The sequence below is a fragment of the Caretta caretta genome, chromosome 8 (assembly GCF_965140235.1).
Source record: "Caretta caretta isolate rCarCar2 chromosome 8, rCarCar1.hap1, whole genome shotgun sequence".
Classification (NCBI taxonomy): Eukaryota; Metazoa; Chordata; order Testudines; family Cheloniidae; genus Caretta; species Caretta caretta.
In genome coordinates, this window is record NC_134213.1 from 88,244,642 (window position 1) to 88,264,747 (window position 20,106).

General features: G+C 47.0%; 1 protein-coding gene across 14 annotated transcripts in view; it reads right to left on the minus strand.

The window, feature by feature from the left end:
- The window catches only part of LRRC7 (leucine rich repeat containing 7), a 402,665-nt gene that overhangs the window by 166,940 nt on the left and 215,619 nt on the right, over window positions 1–20,106 (minus strand). For all 14 annotated transcript variants that reach the window (XM_075131746.1, XM_075131744.1, XM_075131740.1 and 11 more), the window contains one exon: window positions 1,506–1,569. In XM_075131746.1, the coding sequence (XP_074987847.1) occupies window positions 1,506–1,565 (60 nt within the window). In that variant the 5' untranslated portion in view covers window positions 1,566–1,569. The remainder of the gene's footprint in view (window positions 1–1,505; window positions 1,570–20,106) is intronic.

Here is a 20,106-nt window from a genome sequence, read left to right on the forward strand (position 1 = left end):
GTTCACATTTACCCATTATATTAAGTGCATACATTTTTCACTCAACCAGAATTTTTCACCATTTTCATCCTAATAGGTCCATTTCTTATTTCTGAAATAAAGTACATCTCTTTCAGACAATAATGCTGGCATCTATTTTGCTGCACATTATCCAAATAAAGAAATATTTCCATGTATCTCTTTGGACTTTCTGGAAAGAGCCAACATATCCTAATCACTGGCAATTTCAAAATTGTTTTTGAAGAACATTAAATCTTACTTTTCAAATAAAAAGCTTACAGCTTAATGTTAGATCATTCCTGGACTTCTGTGCTTTCTCACAGATAGGCTTATTGTGGCTAATTCATCAACAGCATAACTCCATACACAAGAGATGAATCTGCCCCAAAATATTGGTACATAAAAACATGCTGTTTTACAAAGGCCTAGACCATGACATCTCTGGCAGTTGAAAGCCTTATGGAAGATGAGGCAGCAATGGTACAAAGTGGCCTCAACCTCTCTTGTACTTTATATCACCAAACAAAACGCTAAATAATTTGTTATTCATCAGCTCATTCAGAATTTATTGTTTTAATTGATTGAATTCAATGTTATTAAGAAGCCCACTGCTGATGACCAAGCTGACATTGTTTACTGTTAAATATTAATGGTTATTTATATAATGTCAATTGTGTGCTAGCTGCTTTACACACATAAGGGTAGACATACATCACACTATCAAAAGTTGTAATTTAGGTATTAGTGTGATGGTGCTATAGAAATACCTAAGCCAGACTGATAGAAAGAAGGGATTTGGTGCCTGATAAATGTGCTGGATTAATAGCTCCTATCGGCGAAATCATCAATTATCATCCACAGAATCAGCACATGGAAGATCAGTTTAAATTTCCTCATATTGCCCCACAAAAGTGCCTCATCACTGACATAATAGAAAAACACGTCTAGATGATGTTAAATCAGTCCTTTGCCTCTTTATTGAGATTGAGTACAATTTTCTAAAGCACCCAAATAACTTCGGTGTCTAAGTCTCATTTTCAAAAATGACTTAGGCATTTAGGAGCCTCCGTGAAAGTCAATGGGACTTAGGCTCCTAAGTCACATAAGTGCTTTTGAAAAGTTTAGCCCTGCTAGTAAGAGTAGTATGCCACTTACTGCCAAATGTGGTGGTAGCTTTGGAAATACTAACACCTGTTCAAAAGTAACTACGATGGAATCACCAATTCATTTCACATATTGGTAGGCCTCCCATATCTATTAGTTGTTATTGATATTCACTTCCAACTTCGGCCTGATTTCAAACAACTTGCTGGAATTGAAAGGTCTTGTAATTCCATTACCAATCCTCTGAGCCATGGCAAGTTCATTATTTTACTAATAAATGTGCCCAGTGCCAAAACATCTTTTAAGTTAAAAATTTAATTCTCCATGTATAAAAGGTCTAACACACACACACAAACACACGCACACACACACACATATTCTACCAAAACATTTTTCCTTACCAGCTCAGAGAACTCATTATTGCCTAGGTCAAGCCTCTCCAGCTGCGTCAGTTTGTGCATTGACCTGTAACAGACAAGGAAAATATATAAGGTGAAAATTTTACCTTGAAATTTTGGGCCAAATTCTGCTCTGTTATACCAGATAAAGCCATGGGCTTCAATGGAATTACATCAGATTTACACGGATATAAGAGCAGAGTCTATACAATTTGTTTCAGATTTAAGGCATATTTGCTTAAGTTTCTGTAGCAAAAAATATTACTTCTAATACAAAGATAGCCACAAGGAAGCAAATTGAACCATTCTATAATTTTACTGATTTAACCTGAGTCACTCCAAGAATGAATTTGACTCAAGTATTTTAAAAAAAATATGAAGTCACATATATTTTCACAATTCTAATGAAAATTTTTATTTATACCACCCCCAAAAATGAATTAGGGGCTTTACAAAAAAAGTACAAACACATGGTCCTTGCCCCAAAGAGTTTGCAGTCTAATTTCAGACATGACATAATGACATTGAAATTCATCCGTGTGCAGAGGCGCAGCACAGAGTCTACATAACAATTAATTCCCACTTAAACCCTATTTTGAGGGCTTATGCTAGCCTGAAGTAATGCACAGTCCTGAGACTAGTCCTCTGCTCATGGGCAATTCTGGCCCTGCATACATGTAACAAACAATAGGAGGAAATGAAGTGAGAAAAGAAAAGGAATATACAGTAATAACATAATTAGATTACTCTGTTATTGTACATTTACATTTGGTTGATAATCTGAAAAAGACAGTTACCTTTTCCGTAACTGGTGTTTTTTGAGATGTGTTGCTCATGTCTATTCCACAATAGGTGTGCGTGCTTGCTACGTGCACCGGTGCCGGAAGTTTTTCCCCTGGCAGTACCCGTATGGGAGTGCCCCCCCACAACCCTTGGAGCGGTCCCTGCCAGGCACGGTATAAGGGGCGCTGCACTCCCCCACACCCTCAGTTCCTTCTTGCCAGACAACTCCGACAGAGGGGAAGGAGGGTGGGGTGTGGAACAGCCATGAGCTACACATCTCGAAGAACACCAGTTACAGAAAAGGTAACTGTCTTTTCTTCTTCGAGTGATTGCTCATGCATATTCCACAATAGGTGATTCCAAGCTGTATTTGTTGGAGGTGAGTAGGAGTTCACAAGTTCTTGGGACGGAGTACAGCCCTGTGGAACCCGGCATCATCCTTGGCCTGGGAGACGATCGCATAGTGCGAGGTGAACGTATGAACTGAAGACCACGTGGCAGTCCTACAAATGTCCTGGATGGGGACGTGGGTCACGAAGGCAGCCAACAAGGCCTGTGCCCGAGTTGAGTGTGCCCTCACAATGGGCGGCAGGGGAACCCCTGCCAGCTCATAACAGGAACGGATGCACGAAGTGATCCACTTAGAAAGCTGCTGAGTGTAAATCAGCTGACCCTTCACGCGCTCAGCAGAGGCGACGAACAGTTGCGAAGACTTTCTGAACGGCTTGGTCTGCTCGAGGTAGAAAGCCAGAGCTCACCTCACGTCAAGTGTGTGGAGATGGCGTTCCTCACTAGTCACGTGATGCTTGGGGCAGAGGACTGGCAGAAATATGTCCTGACCCATGTGTTAGGTGGAGACCTCCTTCGGGAGGAACGCGGGGGATGGGCGGAGCTGGACCTTGTCCTTGTGAAAAACTGTATACGGCGGTTCGGAGGTTAGGGCCCTGAGCTCTGAGACCCACCTGGCCAACATGATAGCTACCAGGAAGGCCACCTTCCATGAGAGGTGAGACCAGGAACACGTGGCCAGTGGTTCAAACAGGGCCCTTGTGAGACGAGCCAGCACCAGGTTTAGGTTCCACTGTGGAACCAGCGTCTTGGAATATGGATAGAGACGGCCCAAACCTTTAAGGAACCGGCTGGTCATAGCATGGGAAAACACCGTGTGCCCTTGCACCGGGGGATGAAAGGCCGATATGGCCACCAAGTGTACCCTGACTGATGAGGACACCAGTCCCTGCGCCCTCAGGTGGAGGAGGTAATCAAGGATAAGCTGGATCGGGACGGCTGTCAGGGAAACACCCTGGCCTGCCGCCCACCTCGAAAACCAACACCACTTCGCCACACAGGAGCGGTGAGTGGAGGGCCGTCTACTTTCGAGGAGGATGCGCTGAACCTGTTCCGAGCATGTCCCTTCCTTGTCACTGAGTAGCCACGCCGTGAGATGAAGCATTGCTAGGTTGGGATGGAGGAGGCTGCCCTGGTCCTGAGAAAGGAGGTCCGGGCGGAGCAGAAACTGCCATGGCGGAGCTACCGCTAGCCCCAAGAGGGTCCCATACCAGTGCTGCCTGGGCCATGCTGGGGCAACGAGGAGGACTCTGGCTTTGTCCATCTTTATTTTCTCCAGGCCCTGCTGATTAGACAGAATGGGGGAAAGGTGTAGAGAAGCCGGCCTGACCAGGACAGGATAAAGGCATTGGAGATAGCGCCCCGCCCCAGGCCCCCCCAGAGCAGAACTGGGGGCATCGCTGGTTCTGCCGAGTCGCGAATAGGTCCACCTGGGGAGTTCCCCACCTTTGGAAGAGCTGGTGAGCCTCTTCCGGGTGTAGAGACCACTTGTGCTGAGAGGAAAAATTCCTGCCCAAGCGATCTGCCCTCACATTCCGGACACCCGGCAGGTGGAAGGCTTTTAGGTAATTGTAGTGGGCTATACAGAAGTCCCATAGACTGAGGGCTTCGTGGCAGAGGGCAGAGGATCAGGCCCTGCCTTGCCTATTCATATAGAACATCGAGGCCGTGTTGTCCGTGAGGACCCTGACTACCTTGCCCTCCAGATGAGAGTGTAAGGCCATGCATGCCAGCCGTACCGCCCTGAGTTCCTTGATGTTTATATGAATGGGTAGGTCTTGTAGAGACCACAGGCATTGGATCTGAAAGTTCCCCACATGGGCCCCCCCCAGGTCCAAAGAGTTGGACACCAGCTCCAACGATGGGGCTCTGAACGGGACTCCTTGGAGCATGTTGTTTAGGGCAGACCACCACTGCAGGCGTTGTTTATCAACAGGCCCAGGGCAGTACATGTGGACAGGAGGAGTGCCACATGATCCCTCACCTGTGACCAGGAGGTGCCTTTGACTAGCCAGTTGTCCAGATATGGGAATATTTGGACCCCCTGGTGTCTGAGGTAGGCCGCTACCACCGCCATACACTTTGTAAAGACCCTGGGGGCAGTGGACAGACCAAAAGGTAGGATTGTGAATTGGTAGTGACTCTGTCCCACCACGAAACAGAGGAAGTGTCTGTGCCCCTCGAATATGTGGATGTGAAAGTACGCATCCTGTAGATCAAGGGCAGCGTACCAGTCCCCAGGATGCAGAGAGGGGATGATGGAGGCCAGGGAAACCTTGAGTTTCACCATCTAGTGGTTCAGGCCTCGCAGGTCCATGACGGGCCGGAGCCTCCCTTTGGCCTTCGGGATAAGGAAATACTGGGAGTAATACCCCTTGCCCAGGAACTCCTTGGGCACCGCCTCTACAGCTTCTAGGTCCAGGAGCCGCCCCACCTCCTGCTCGAGCAGAGCTTCGTGAGAGGGGTCCCCCAGGAGGGATGGGGGCGGAGGGCAGCTGGGCGGGGAGGAGGTAAACTGAAGGATATAACCTCAGGAGATGGTGTTGAGGACCATTGGTCCGAGGTGAGCCGCGACCATTCCGGGAGGAAAGCACACAACTGATTGGAGAAAGGGAGCTTTATTGGGGGTAGGTCCCTGCTGAGAACTGGAGGGGTACCCCCGAGCATCCCGTCAAGAACATCTTTTGCCCGCCTGCTTGACCTTAGAAGACCCACGCGGGGGGGGGCAGGCTGGGATTGCTGTTGTGGGCGCTTTCTATTGTCCCACTGCTTTTTGTGGGTGGCCTCGTACTTCGGGAGGGCGGCTTGGGGGGGAGCCTGCTGCGGCTTGAACTTGGGTTTTGCCGGAGGAGGGACATAGAGGCCCAAGGTCTGGAGGGTCATGTGGGAGTCTTTCATACCATGCAGCCTTGTGTCTGTTTCCTGAGCAAACAGAGCCTTCCTGTCGAAAGGGAGATCCTGCACTGACAACTGCGCTTCGCTGGAGAGCCCAGAGAGCAGAAGCCATGATGCCCATCTCATGGACACCGCTGAGGCCATGGACCATGCAGACATGTCCGCTGCATCCGAAGCAGCCTGCAGGGATGCCCTTGCAGCCACCGCCACTTCCTCCACAAGCACCTTAATTCCTTCTTATCGCACTCCCGGCGGGAGTCCTCAATCTTGGGGAGGGATTCCCAGAGGTTAAACTCGTAGCGACTCAGGAGAGCCTGATGGTTTGCTACTTATAGCTGAAAGCTTGACAACGAATAAACTTTTCTCCCGAAAATATCCAGCCTCCGAGAGTCTTTGTTCTTGGGGGTCGGGGCTGGTTTCCCCTGCTGCTCCCTGTGGTTGACCGACTTGATCACCAAGGAGTTGGGCGCTGGGTGGGTATACAGATACTCGTGTCCCTTTGTGGGTACAAAGTACTTGTGCTCCGCCTTTTTAGAGATGGGAGCCATCGAGGCTGGTGTTTGCCACAGGGCATTTGAAATTCTTGCCACCCCTTCATGGAGAGGCAAGGCCACCCTGTCTGGTGCTGAAGGGGACAGACAGCACATTGAACAGGGAGTCTGAGGGCTCTTCTATCTCCTCAGTCTGGAGGTGGAGGCTCGCTGCCACCCTTTTTAGGAGGTCTTGGTGGGCCCGGTAGTCCTCCTGCGGGATGGAGGGGGGCGGGGCCACAATCAGCTCCCCTGGACAGGGCGAGGCCGATGCGGTGCTTTGGATGTCATCCGGCGGATCCCCCACCTGGTTGGACTCCAGGCACAGTACTGAGGACACAGGTCCCACTAACCTTTTTTCTGGTGGTCTAAAGATGTACGCCGACGGTGCTTCCGAGGCCCTAGCTACCGAGCGAGCCCCCACCGGGGGCTGCGCCAGAGGCCACGGTGCCCACTGGTACCACTGGGCTGGCCACAACGCTTCGTGCCATTGTGCTTGCTGAGGCACCAGCGGGGCTGGCTATCTTGCCCTGTAGACAGGCGGTTGTGAGGGGAGGCCACTGCTGCTGCCTCTGGACCAGGAGTATCGGCAGTGCCAGGATCTTCATCGGCCACGGGACGGCGATCTCGATGTGGAGGAGCGGCACCAACAGTAGTAGCTGCTTTGCGAACGGCCTCGATGGGCAGACCCACGTTGGCAAGATGCCGGCAATCAACGCCTGGGGCTACGGTGCCTTGGCGGAGACTTGGAACTGGAGTCAGAGTGTGAACGGCATCGACGATTGTGCCACAACCGACTGCAGTATCTCCTGCAAGACGAGGACCGTTGACGACGTCTGCCACAGTCCCGTAGACATTCACTTTGCAAAGATGAGCGGTGACGGGAGTCCCGGTTGGACGGCACCCATCCGGACAGTCTGGCCTGCGTCAAGGGCAATCTACATGGACTGAGCCCTGAATGGTCGCTGGGTGGTGAGCGGTGTCGGGAACGTTCCCTTGACCAAGACCGGTACTGGGCTGGTGGCGACTGCGGAGATCCCAGCAGTGGCTTGCCTCTGGAGCATGGGGCCGACATCGGCGGAGCTCCGGGCACTGGCATGGACATGACATCCCTGGCTGCCTGGAGGGCTTTGGGCGTAGATGGCATCTGGACATCCAGAGAGGTCTGCTCCGAAGGGGCCAGGCTACTCTGCTCAATGTGAGTCGGAGGCCTAGGGCCCGATGGGGATCGAGGACTACCCGACATGGGCCTAGCCTCTGTCCCAGACTTCCCTCAGTGCCGTTGCAAAGAGGGAATCTTTCCAATCCTCTTGGCGTGCCCCGTGGATGGGGAGCAGTGCCGACGGGATGAGGGTACTGGAGGGTCTCCGTGTACCGACACCGCAGTGCCGGGTACCGGTTCGGAGCGGCGTGCCGGGGTCGGGGCCAGGACCAGCGCCGACTCCATCAGGATGGCCCGGAGCCTAACGTCCCTTTCTTTTTTAGTCCAGGGCTTGAAAGACTTGCAGGTCTTGCACATTTCGCTGATATGGGTTTCTCCCAAGCAGCACAGACAATCCGTGTGTGGGTCGCTCCTTGGCACAGAGCGCCTACAAGAGCCACACAACTTAAAGCCTGGGGCGCAGGGCATGCCCTGGCCTGGGCTCAATGACTAACTAAACTAACTGAATTAGGTAACTGACTACAGGTACTACTGAACAAATGAAGAGCTGGGGACGAGCTGCAGCAAAGCTGGAGCTGAGCAGTTCCGATGCACCTTCACTGGCGGCAAGAAGGAACTGAGGGCTGGAGGAGTGCAGCCCCCCTTATAGCACGCCAGGCAGGTGCCGCTCCAGGGGTCACTATGGGTACTGCTAGGGGAAAAACTTCCGGCACCAGTGCACGTGGCAAGCACGCACACCTATTGTGGAATACACATGAGCAATCACTCGAAGAAGAACTAATCTTTCATTCCTGCCATAACTAAACAGTTACACTGACAAATATTATTATGGATTTTTCCTGATCTATTATCTTAAATAAATCAATGTAAACACTCAAGATAAACTCTGGAACACAATTTTTAATTAAGCAATTATATACTGTACCAAGATATCTAGTGGTGACATTTATTTAAGAAGTGTAACCTACTAGATATTTATTGTAATTTGCCATTTTATAACATAAAGAGCAACAATGCTCAATAGGGGATTTGATGTGATTAGCCCTGTCCAAGAGATTAACCAAAATGAAAGGAGACAAAACAGCCCAGGACATATACAGTGTTTTAAATGTATTGGTGATTTGCCAGTCCCTAGATAAAGACCCACTTTAATAGTGAAATAATATTCAGGGCCAAATTTGGCTGTCTCTCATGTCAAAGTACTGTGGAAGCAACTTCATAATCTTACATAGAAAGAGAAATGTTCTTCATTAGATAAAAGATATAGGGCAAAAATTTAATATTCTTTAAGCATATTATAACAGTTTATTCTTTTTCTGTCTCTCACTATCTTTCTACACTAGAAAGTCTGAGGGACGTTTTTTCTAGGGATCAACAGACAGCTGGTACATCAGTGAAATGGAGGAAAGTACTAAAAAATTACCAGATTGGACCGGATTGTTTATGCTATTCTGTGGGTGCACTAAGGAAGTGGGAAAGCATAATGAGCTCCTCCTGCCTCGAGCTTCTGCTCCACTGCAGGGCACAATTTCAATGTAGGACAGATATTTTTTCCTCTGTGCACTTCCTGGCATACAAGACACCCAAAAGGGATGTAGAGATCCCACATCTGTGTGTGGGGAAACTTGCTGTACTCCCTCACAGCAGACTTCCTCCTCTGAGCTCCCTTCAGGGTGGTGAAGCTCCTTGCTGCCCATACTGCAGCACTGTGTAGACATGGAACAGCAAAGCCTACAAAAGCAGCTCACCTTCTTTGGAACACCATGAAATGCAATGAAAAATCAAGAATACGAGGTAATTCATGCCTCGTAATAATTAATCAACCACAGTGAGTATGGTAAAGGACTGTATCAGGAGGAACCTGTATTTACATCTGTGATTAATCACTGTGTAATCATGAAAAACTCATTTGACCACCTTGTACCTCAATCAGTGAAGCTGCAAATTATGAAAGGCAAGAATCTTACTGACAATAAAATTCTAGATTTGAGGTCATTTATCTTGGTCCTGCATAAACCAACTGTAATACCTCCCCTACCCCTGCAAAAAAACAACAACAAAAAACAAAAAAACTCAAAACAAACAAACAAAAAAACCCTACTCCAAAAAAAACCCCATCCTTTACATTCCTGTTATGTGCTACATTGCATTCTCCCCCTCCCCCTGCCCCCGGATACAGGTTACAAACATCACTGAAATGTATATTTAAATTAAACTATCTGAATTTCACAAAATCAGAAGGACCCGAGTGTGACAAAAGGCAGAATAAGAATGCACTTGGAGATTTTATTTTCCAGCTCTGCATAACAAAGTTAGGCCACATTCAGGCTATGAAATTTAGAGCTCCATTCTACACAGCAAGAGAATAGAAAAGGTCCAAAGGCTAAGAAGGATGATAAATACCCAGGCTGCTTCCAGTGTCACAATGTTCACATTGCTGCTTTAGTGTGCTAGTGTGAATCTGTCTATCGGGCTGGGAATAGCACCTTCCAAGCTGTAGTGTAGACCAATGGGGCCAGGATTTCACCCTGAATTGTATTGTTTAGAGTAGAGAGGACAGAGTCATCCCAAGCATAAACTGACTCTGTTAAAGCCATTTGAATTACACCAGCAATGAATAAGGCCCAAGATACTTAAAATAATATGTAAATGGTGTTTGTAAGATGCTTCAGTGAGGGTAGCAGTATAATCTATGCACCTTTTGGACTGATATTAGACACAAGGACGAAAGACAGCAAAAAAATCCTCAAAACTAGGTACAAGATTTTCAACAGAAGGTAGGAAAATTTTTGAGTAACAAATTTTTGAGTAATTTATAACTTATGAACAGCAGTGGGAGAAGGAATCAAAGTTATTTTTGGTTATTGGTAGGTGCAAACAATATCTTGGTCAGATCAGACTGACGCAGCTTCTTTTCACTCATTACAAAGTTTCCATAGGGCCACTGTCGCCAAGTCCGTGAGCGCGCCAAACCAATGCTGGCAAAGCCATGATGGGGAGATCATGACGACTCTGGCTTTGTCCCTTTTGATCTTCATAAGCAAGCTGCTGATAAGCAGGATCAGCGGGAAGTCATACATCAGGTCGCCTGTCCAAGACAGGAGAAAGGCATCAGAAAGCGACCCACTGTTGAGATCTTGCAGGGAGAAGAACTGGTGGCATTTCCTGTTCTGCCTGGTGGCAAATAGGTCCACTTATAGAGTTCCCCACTTCTGGAAGATCATTCTGATGACCTCCGAGTGGAGGGACCACTCGTGGAGAGAAAAGGCGATCCCCCAGCTGCTAAGGCGATCCCGCAGAGTGTTTCGGACACCAGCGAGATTTAGAGCCTCGATGTGAATGTCATGCTGGATAGAGGGCTGAAGACCATGCTCCCTCTTGTCTGTTGACATAGAACATGGACGCTGTATTGTCCATCAATACCTGTACCACTTGATGGGACCACTGAGGAAGGAACACTTTGCAAGCCAAACGGACTGCCCTGAGTTCCCTGACATTGATGTGCAGTGACAGCTCTTCCTGGGACCAAACCCCTGGGTTTTGAGTGATCCAGAGTGGACTCTCCAACCCAAGTTGGACACATCTGATACTAGTACCATCATGGGTTTCGGAGTTGCAAAGGGTACCCCTTCAGACATATTTCCCGGGTCGGACCCCCGTTCCAGAGCAGTAAGTACCTGTGGTGGAATTGTGAGGACCTTGTCCAGGTGGTGCCTGGCTGGGGTGTAGACCAACACCAGCCACATCTGGAGGGGTCTGAATCATAGTTGTGCATGCTGCCAAGTGGCATAAGTGCATACTGCCTTGTGCCCTAGCAACCTGAAGAATACCCTGGCTGTGGTGATTGGGTGACTGGTAAGTTGGGCAATGAGATCCTACATTGCCTTGAATCTGGGTTCCAGGAGAAAAGCCCTGTCTCAGGTAGAGTCCAAAACCACCCTGATGAACTCTATTCTCTGCACCTGGGACCAAGGTGGATTTTTGTTCATTTATCAAGCGACCCAGAGCTCGGTAAGTGGCTTGACCAGCTCGATACTGTGATGAACCTGTACCTTCAAACGACCCCTGATGAGCCCCCAATCATTGAGGTACAGGTAGATCTGAACATCCCGGCATCTTAGGCAAGCTTCAAGTACCGCCATGCATTTCGTGAACACCTTTGATGCTGTAGCCAGGCCAAACGGGAGCATTGCGAATTGGTAGCGGGCCCATCCTACTACGAACTACAGAAACCTCCTGTGCCTGTGGAAAATTGAGATATGAAAGTACACGTCCCTTAGGTCGAGGGCAGCGTACCAATCTCCAGGATTCCGGGAGGGGATAATAGAGGCCAGGGAGACCATGCGGAACTTCAACTTTTTGAGATATTTGTTAAGGCTTTGTAGGTCCAATATGGGACGCAGACCCCTGTTGGTCTTCAGTATCAGGAAATACAGAGAGTAGAACCTTTTCCCTCTTAGATGCATGGGGGCTTCCTCTATGGCCCCTACCACAGGAGGGGTTGCACCTCATGGGTGAGAAGTTGCTCATGAGAAGGGTCCCTGACGAGGGACGGGGAAGGGAGGTGGAGAGGGGAATGGAAATAAACTGGAGGGTATATCTCACTGTTCCTGTACTGAGGATCCACCAGCCTGATGTTATAGAAGCCCAAGCAGGGAGGAAAGGAAACAGGTGATTTGAAAACAAAAGGGATGCAGGATCCTGGCTGAAGACTGGAAGGTCGTCCTTGGGCTGGCTTGCTTCCAGGAGAGTAGCGGGCAGAGCCCTAATAGGAGGAAGAGGCTGGTTGTTGGCCTTGATGGTGCTTGTAACCCTTGCCCTTTTTACGGTAGAGCTCTGGTCGGGCTTGGCCTCCTGGTCTTTGAGGTTGCTGTGGCTTAAACCTCTTTCTGGCAGGGGCCAGTGTGTAGAGTCCTAGGGAACATAAAGTAGCCCTAGAGTCCTAAAACCCATGTAACCATGAGACTGTCTGTTCCACAAACAGGCCTAGGCCATTGAAAGGGAGGTCCTGAGCTGACGGCTGGGCCTCCATCGACAGTCCCGAAGATAGCAGCCACGACGCTTGTCTCATTGCCACAGCCATAGTGATGGACCTGGCCACTGAGTCCGCCACGTGAAAGGCTGTTTGAAGGGAGGTTTTGCCTCTTTTCTCTCTTCCTCTAAAATAGCCAGGAATTCCTTCTTGGAGTCCTCTGGCAGCGAGTCTGCGAACCTGGCCACAGACTGCCACACTGTGAAGTCAGACCTCTCAAGTAAAGCCTGATGGTTTGCCATGTGTAATTGGAGGCTGGCAGATGAATACTTTTTTCTGCCGAATAAGTTTAGCCTCTTTCCGTCTTTGTTCTTGGGAGTTGGGCCAGGTTGGCTCTGCCTGTCTCTCTAGTTGGTCGCATAAACCTCTAGAGTTCGGGGCTGGGTGGGAATATAAGGACTTAAAGCCCTGAGCAGGGACGTAATATTTCCTCTCCGCCCATTTGGAGATGGACGGGAGAGAGGATGGGGTCTGCCATAAGGTTTTGACCAATTTTACCACCCCTTCATGGACCAGCAGTGCTACCCTAGATGGGGCCACCACGGCCAAAATGTCAAAGAGGGTGTCAGATGGTTCCGCCAGCTCCTCTGCTTCTAACCCCAGGTTCGCCACCACCCGCTTTAACAGCTCTGGGTGTGCCTTGAAATCGTCCTGAGGCACTGTCTGGGATGGTCCTGGCACTGCCTTGTTGGGTGAGGAGGATGAGGAGGGGAGGGCAGGGGGAGGAGCTGGCTCTGCGTCCCCCATAAGGGTGGCCTCATCCAAGTCCAGAAAGTGCTTGCTCGGATCCTTACTCTGGAGGCTGGGGGGGGAGAAGGAGGGGCACGGGCGGGAGATTGTCACCGACTGCCTCTCTGATGCCCCGACACTGATCGTTGCATCTGGGTTTCTGATGCCTGGGGGAACACCCATGGGTTCCAAAAGTGCCACAGCATGGGCCACTGGTCCTGTGAGCGTGCACCAGCTCATAGTCCTGGTGGAACCCCCACCCTGATCTGTCTGGGTAGGCCTGGCTCAAGGGACACGCAGTCTCCTCAGCCTCCGAGCCCGAGGAGAAAAGTTCCTGCCTTGGGGACCATGGTGGTGCTGTCGCCGTGTCCATCTCCCTTCCGTGCCTACCCTCCTGGCACTTACTGCTAGGGGAGAGGTCCTGGGGTTCAGTGTCTTGGTACATTCTGCCCGGGGACCAGTTGCGGAGCTTGGTGCACTGATGACTGTACACCGGCGATCAATGTCTGGAGTTCTGAGATGGATGCCGGGACACCAAATACAGGAATGGGACTGTCTTAACTCTGGGGATTGTTGCTGTGAGTCTGGCGATCAGCATCTCAGACCCAGGAGTAGTAAGATGAGGCCCTGAAACATAAACCCTTATATCAGAGGCCTGGTATGAGGCCTAAGGCCTGAACTAAAGTAATGGTCAAGAATTTGCTAACATAAAGCAAAGTTAAGCTGTGAGCCAGAGGCAGGCCCTGCTTGCAGAAGCTGGCAAGGAAAGGACTGATGTTTCCAAAATATATATATATACCTAAAAGGTACTTGACACTAGAAATATCAGAACACTCCTATACTTGCACATTCCACACACATAACAAGGAACAAGCTGACCCATCCCAAAGACAGGGGCAAAAGGCTAACATGATGGATAGAGTTGTTTTGTTTGAGCCAACTTGTACAAGGTGAGAGGTGGCACCTTACTGCATAGAGGGGTTGCACCTCGATACGTCAGGAGTGATGTGTAACTTGTTTGTACCTGTGCATAAGAATGCATCCCTGCCATTGGATGTGGATGTCATTATCCAGCCTAGGGGGCACTGGAGTGTTCCGCCACTGACTGAGCTGTGTCCATTGTCACGTATGTATGAGCAGAACTGTAGACATCTGATCTGGGGAGCTAGAGACTGTGTTTCGTTTGACAATAAACCTGGCCGGGTGCATTTCTACCTTATTGGAGTCTGTTGTCATTGGGTGTTCTCTCGGGGTCTGCTGTGTCAGCTATCTGTGCAGAGCCGAGGCAGCACACAGAGGGGACACGCAAGCAGCCAACTGTTATCAGCATTGGATAGAGCAGAGCACCACACCGGTGGCGTCTGACAACACCAGGGACCGGCAGCATGGCTCTGGGGACCTACGCCATGGCACAGGTGACTGCTGTTACTCTGAGGATCGATGCCAATGCTCCAACGACCATTGCCGTGATTCCGGGGACTGGAGGCGTGTTGGGTCTTCGCTGACTGCCCGAAGAGTGATGCCATGCCTCAGGGGACCAATGCTAAGAGTCCAGCGAATGGTGCCAGGAGCTCTGGTCAGTATGGGTGGGTCAAAAGCACGTCTCTGGAGATCACTGCTCTGATGCCAATAGCTGCAGTGCCGGGGAGCAATGCCTCAAGAATGAAGAACGTTGCGTGGGCCTCGGTGATGGCTTCCCTCTTTAGACGACGACATCTTGACAGGGCGGTGGTGGTGGCATTGGCAAAGACATGATGTCTTTAGCAGCCTGGAACCTGAATGGAACCTCCAGGTGTGGGGATTTCTGCCACTACCTGCGGTGGCTGGTGGGTCCCTAGGAAGGCTTGATAGCCTAGCCAGTGATGCAGGTGCCTGGTTGAGCGCCAGAGAAGATACGCTGCCACACACGGACCTATGCTGCTCTCTGGATTTCCCCTTCCGTGTACAGGGCATTGAGGAGTGCCCTCTCCCAGTGTGCCTCTTCTGCTTCTTAGCAGACACTGGGGATGGGGATCGGTGATGGGCGCAGATCGGTGCAGGCAGCGCACTTCGCACTGATGCCACGGTGCTCGGTGCAGAGTCCAGTTGTGTCAGCTCAGAGGGCCGAGTCCTTAAGGAGTGCTCTTAGTCTTAGGCTCTGCTCTTTTTTAGTTCTTGGCTTGAAGCTTTTGCAGATGCAACACTTGTCGCTAAGATGGGTTTCCCCCAAGCACTTCAAGCAGCTTTGGTGTGGGTCGCTGATTAGCATAGCTTTTTGCAGCAATCAGAAGGTTTGAAGCCCGGGGACCGGGGCATGCCCCGTCCTTGGGCTAAGTCTCTCAGGGGACTATCTAACTTATCTACAGCACTGTTAAGCTTTCTATCAAGAGAACAATTAAAATTACTTATCTAAAAACTATTTACACAAAAGGCTGAAGGAAAAAAACACTGGACTGAGACCACTTGCCAAGGCAAGGAGACATTCCAGCACTGTCACTGACGGTAAGAAGGAACCGAGGGAGTGGGAAGCCGGCGGCACTCCTTATACCACTGCATACGCATGCCTCTTCAAAGGGTGCCAGAGTTGGTCCCCTATGGATACCGCTGAGGGAAAAACTTCCAGCACCGGTGCATGTGGTGAGCAAACATACCTAACATGGAATGGACATGAGCAAGCACTTGAAGAAGAATAAATATGATCAGATAGGCAAAGACTTTACTCCAATGCTGCTTCCTGAGACTGTTGTACAGGTCTCACTTCTCACTTCGAAATGCTATTCCAGACATTCTGGCTAACAATAAAGTCTTCCTCTTCCTTGGGCATTGTATTTAACAGGTCCAAATATAAGGAAAACCATGCATCTCAAGTCAAGTTCTTCCCTCACTGTCATTATACTGAAGTTAATGAAGAAAAATAAAGAAACAGGTCAAAGCCCCGATAACTCCCTTTTCTTATAAAATATATGCCTCGTCAACTTTTTTTCATGAACCAGGCTGGAAAAAGATGCTGTCTGTGCTGGAGGGTTTCCGACTAAACCCTGACAGGCCAATTGAGTCCTATACAGATGTACTCTGCTTTTTGTTGTTAAAAATAAAAGGAAAGGAAAGAAAAGAAATACAAAATATAAATCAGTGAGTGAAATGGTTGGTTTAGGAACCTTCTGCAGAACTTAAAGTTGATTCTAATTTTCAAAGTAATATTGCAATAATAGGGTTACCCCTTTTCAGCATGAGCAGCTAGTCAAATTTCAGGGCTCTGGGGATGTTCCAGTTGGCAGCAGAAATTGGTAGAACCTGGTATTTTCTTTGATGCAATCTTGTTTATTTACAAGGAATGTACAAAGCCCTGTTTCTCCAAACACAGCAGGAACTAAGAAGAAGAGAAACAGTTTCTTAGCTTACAGCCCTCAGCCCTCTTTAGCCAACACCCAACCAAAAGCTGCAGTGCTTAATTTGTAATGAAAGAGGTGCCAGAGCTCAAACAATATTTTTACATTCATAATGGATGCAGCAAGCCCAGAGGTGCCAGGGTTATGAACTGTGAAGTCTAGAAGTGCCAGGGCAAGCCCCGGCACAAATTAAACACTGAAAAGCTCTCTGGCTTTTCCAGGGTCATACACCGTGCTCACAGTCTTGGCTTTCTTGCTTTTTTTTTTGCCTCTGCCTCCTTCTCTGTTGTCTGTTCTCAGTTTTTGTATGTTCTGCCTTCCCTCTCTCCCCCACCCACACCTCAGCACTAGCATATATATTCTGTTCCTGTGATAAATTTAACTTTACCTAACATAAAGAATATACTCTTACTTCTCAGGCCCTAAACATCATCACACTTGACGGAACTGTGCTTATTAAGCCTAGATGAAGATACTTATATTCCAGTGCATTTTGGGAAAAGACACCTGACAATCCCTCTCTAAGCCTGGGATGTAAAGGACTTGGCCTACTTCATGTACTTATGTGGCAACCACAACTTTAAGATTCCAAAACTTAACACTATTTTTAAATGACATTTGAAAGTTTCTAGTCCTCACGTTGCAAAGCAAACCTTCTAAACATGAATTGAGTGTAGCCAAAGCAGTGTTGTCTTTCTGAGTCTGCACGCAGCCTGATCACTATCATAGAGGCGGGACACAACTCCCACATACACTCCATCCTCACCCCAGCCCTGACGAAAATGCCAGCCTGGTGCTAAAGAAAAAGTAAACTACAAAAATTTTTAGGGATTGTTTGATTACTTCCTGCAACCCCAGGAAATAGGGGGTGGGGGGGGCGGAAGAGTGGAAAGGAAAGGAACTGTAATTCCAGTATGCAGCATATCCTCATACTTTGGTGCCTAAGTCTTCCACATTTCCTGAGAAATACTCCCAAACAGGCATTCCAATTCTACAAAAAACAAAAGATTACTGAACAATATAAAATATTTTTTGAATTAATGGGCAGAAAAGTCATAGACCATGGTAATCTACTAATACAGAGCATAATTGAATTATTACATGCATGAAAGAGATAGATCCAGGTGTCAACTTTCATAATCTCCCCAAAGTTTAGAGCTTTTTGGTTCAGCCCACCATAGAGAGCCACAGGTTAGTCACCAAGTTGAGAGCTGGATCTAAATTTCTGGAGTGTATAATTCTGGAGTTTTGGTATAAGCCATTTTCTATTTCTTTCTTTTAAAATTTATTTGTTTACGCTACCTGACATCAATTCCAGTAAATACAGAAATGTTTAGAATAATTCAGATCTGCAAATCTAACTGGTATAATCATCTAAACGGGGTTCTGTTACAAGCTTGTATAAAATATTACTCATAGGTATAATTTTTCTCACTACGATTTTTCAATGGCAATCAAGATGGTATTTTCCATTGTGTTTATCTTCTGACAGAACATGCTATTGCGTAACCTCATATAATATGTGGCAAATGTAAAAGATACTTATTAAATAAGAAATGAAAGTGTATTTTTAATGCTTGGTTGTCACAGGAGACATTTACTTTTCTGGAAGATCAATACCAAGTATAAAACAAACTTTTAAAGAAACAATAGAGTTTATATTTGGGTACATCTTTTCAGTGACATGTACTACAGGTGAAATGCATAACTCCTACAACAACAATGGATGTGCCCATCCTTTTACCCACACTGGAAATTACCACTAAAAGATTATGGATGGCTAAATTGGAAAAATATAGAATGATAAAAGTCATAATGGGTAGCATGCTATACTGTCAACGTTTTTCACGCTAATTGTGTGAGAAGTAAATTCAGTAATCAAAGAGGTTACATCTAAAATATGGAAAACTACCTGACCTTGTGCAGAATGTCAGATAGAAAATACTGATATGCATTTATTAAGATGAAACTTTATCTCATGTTTAAGTTCTTCAAATATAGACAAGGCTTTCTTTTATTTCATAGAATTTTTTTTATAAATACTACTCTTTTGTAGTAGAATGCAACAGTCACATAAAAATAATAAATCAGTTTTCTTTGAAGAGGTTGGTAAAGTGAGAAGCAAATAGACAAGCAAATGCTCAGCTACCAAGTTTAAAAAGCTATCAGCTTAATTAGATTTCTGTAATCAAGCAGACACTTTGGTTAACCTATTGTACTCCAGCCTTCAGCATAACTTCAAACTTCATACATGAGGGTCAAACATTTAAGTCAGGATATGAACACCAGTGTGACAATTCTGATACTACTATGCACATAATATTATTATTATATTATTTGTACTATCGCAATGCCAATGAACCCTAGTCATGGATGAGGACCCGATTGTGCTGCTGTACAAACATGTAGCTGAAGCCAGACAAATGTCTCTGTAACATACAGTAATTGTTTTACAGCGAGAAGTTGTTAAAGTATATCTCTAGCTTCTCAGACAAATGCTCCAGCAGCAAACCAACTCAGTAACTACCCTCACATGTATCATCTGAATAGCTCATGAGCCTTTACATTACACTTATAATATAATATAAAAATTACTGCATTTTCAAATTTAGAAGAAGTTAAGCAAGATAAAGTAATCAATACAAGACTATTTAAACCATTTGTTTGGAACCCTCAATGTATTAGCCAAATCCTGCAGTCCTTTGACTCTGGTGTTACTGGAATTTTCACCAGAGCAAGGACTGTAGGACTTGTCCCTATATTATTAAATAATCTTCACTGGTCTCTCTATTTTGACTTGTTTCTTTAACCTCTGTGCCTTCCATATGATTTTCTTCTACGTGTTCATTGTTCTCCTGCTGTTTTTCTTCACTTCAAAATTAGTAAAATCTCAGACACCCCCCACCTCACCGCCAGTCCTTTAGACCTGCAAACCAACTACATCTTGTTGATCACTGAGCATTTTAGGATGTGCATATCACTGTTACAGCTCACATTCTCATTTCTTTCATCTGGTCTCCATAGACTCTGCTGGTGTACACTAAAACCTCCCTAGTTCCCTTTAACATAATACTGTTTCAAACAGTACTGCATAAGAGCACGCTTGGGAACTTTTAATGTGCACCAGCAGGGTCTACTGGGACCAATTAATGAGTAACACATTAGTGCACTTTAGAAATCATCCTCCATTCCATACTTCACATTGCCAAACTGTTTAGACAAGCCCTTAGTCAGGCAGGGGGTGAGACTGATTTCGTTCTCTGCTGCCCTCAACGTCCAACTTGTCCCTTAATAAAGCTTTGTTCTTAAAATGCAAACTAGTTAAAACTGCAAGTGATTTAAAACTAGAAGGAGTGATAAAAATATTGTACCTTTCCACATTAAACATTTAACAGGTAAAGTTATTTCGACAAAAAGTTGGAGTCATTCAAGACAGAACAAAGCGCTAAAAGGTAATGAAATCATCTCGATCAAATGAGTGCTTTCAAATCCCCTCCCCAAAAGTATTCTGTTCCAGTTTTATGGTACAATAAAATTCCAGCTAAAAATGCATCCCATCTCCTCCTCCTGACTTATCACTGTCTTGTATTTCTGACTGGAAAATGTCATGTAAAATTTCACAGAAATCCACATATCCAGGAAAAGGAAACTCAATTAAACAAAGGGCAGAAAGTACTCAGTCTGAAAAAAGAAAAATATGAAAACAATTAACAATTATTACTAGTTCTCTGATAACAATTTGCTTTGTGATGAGTTG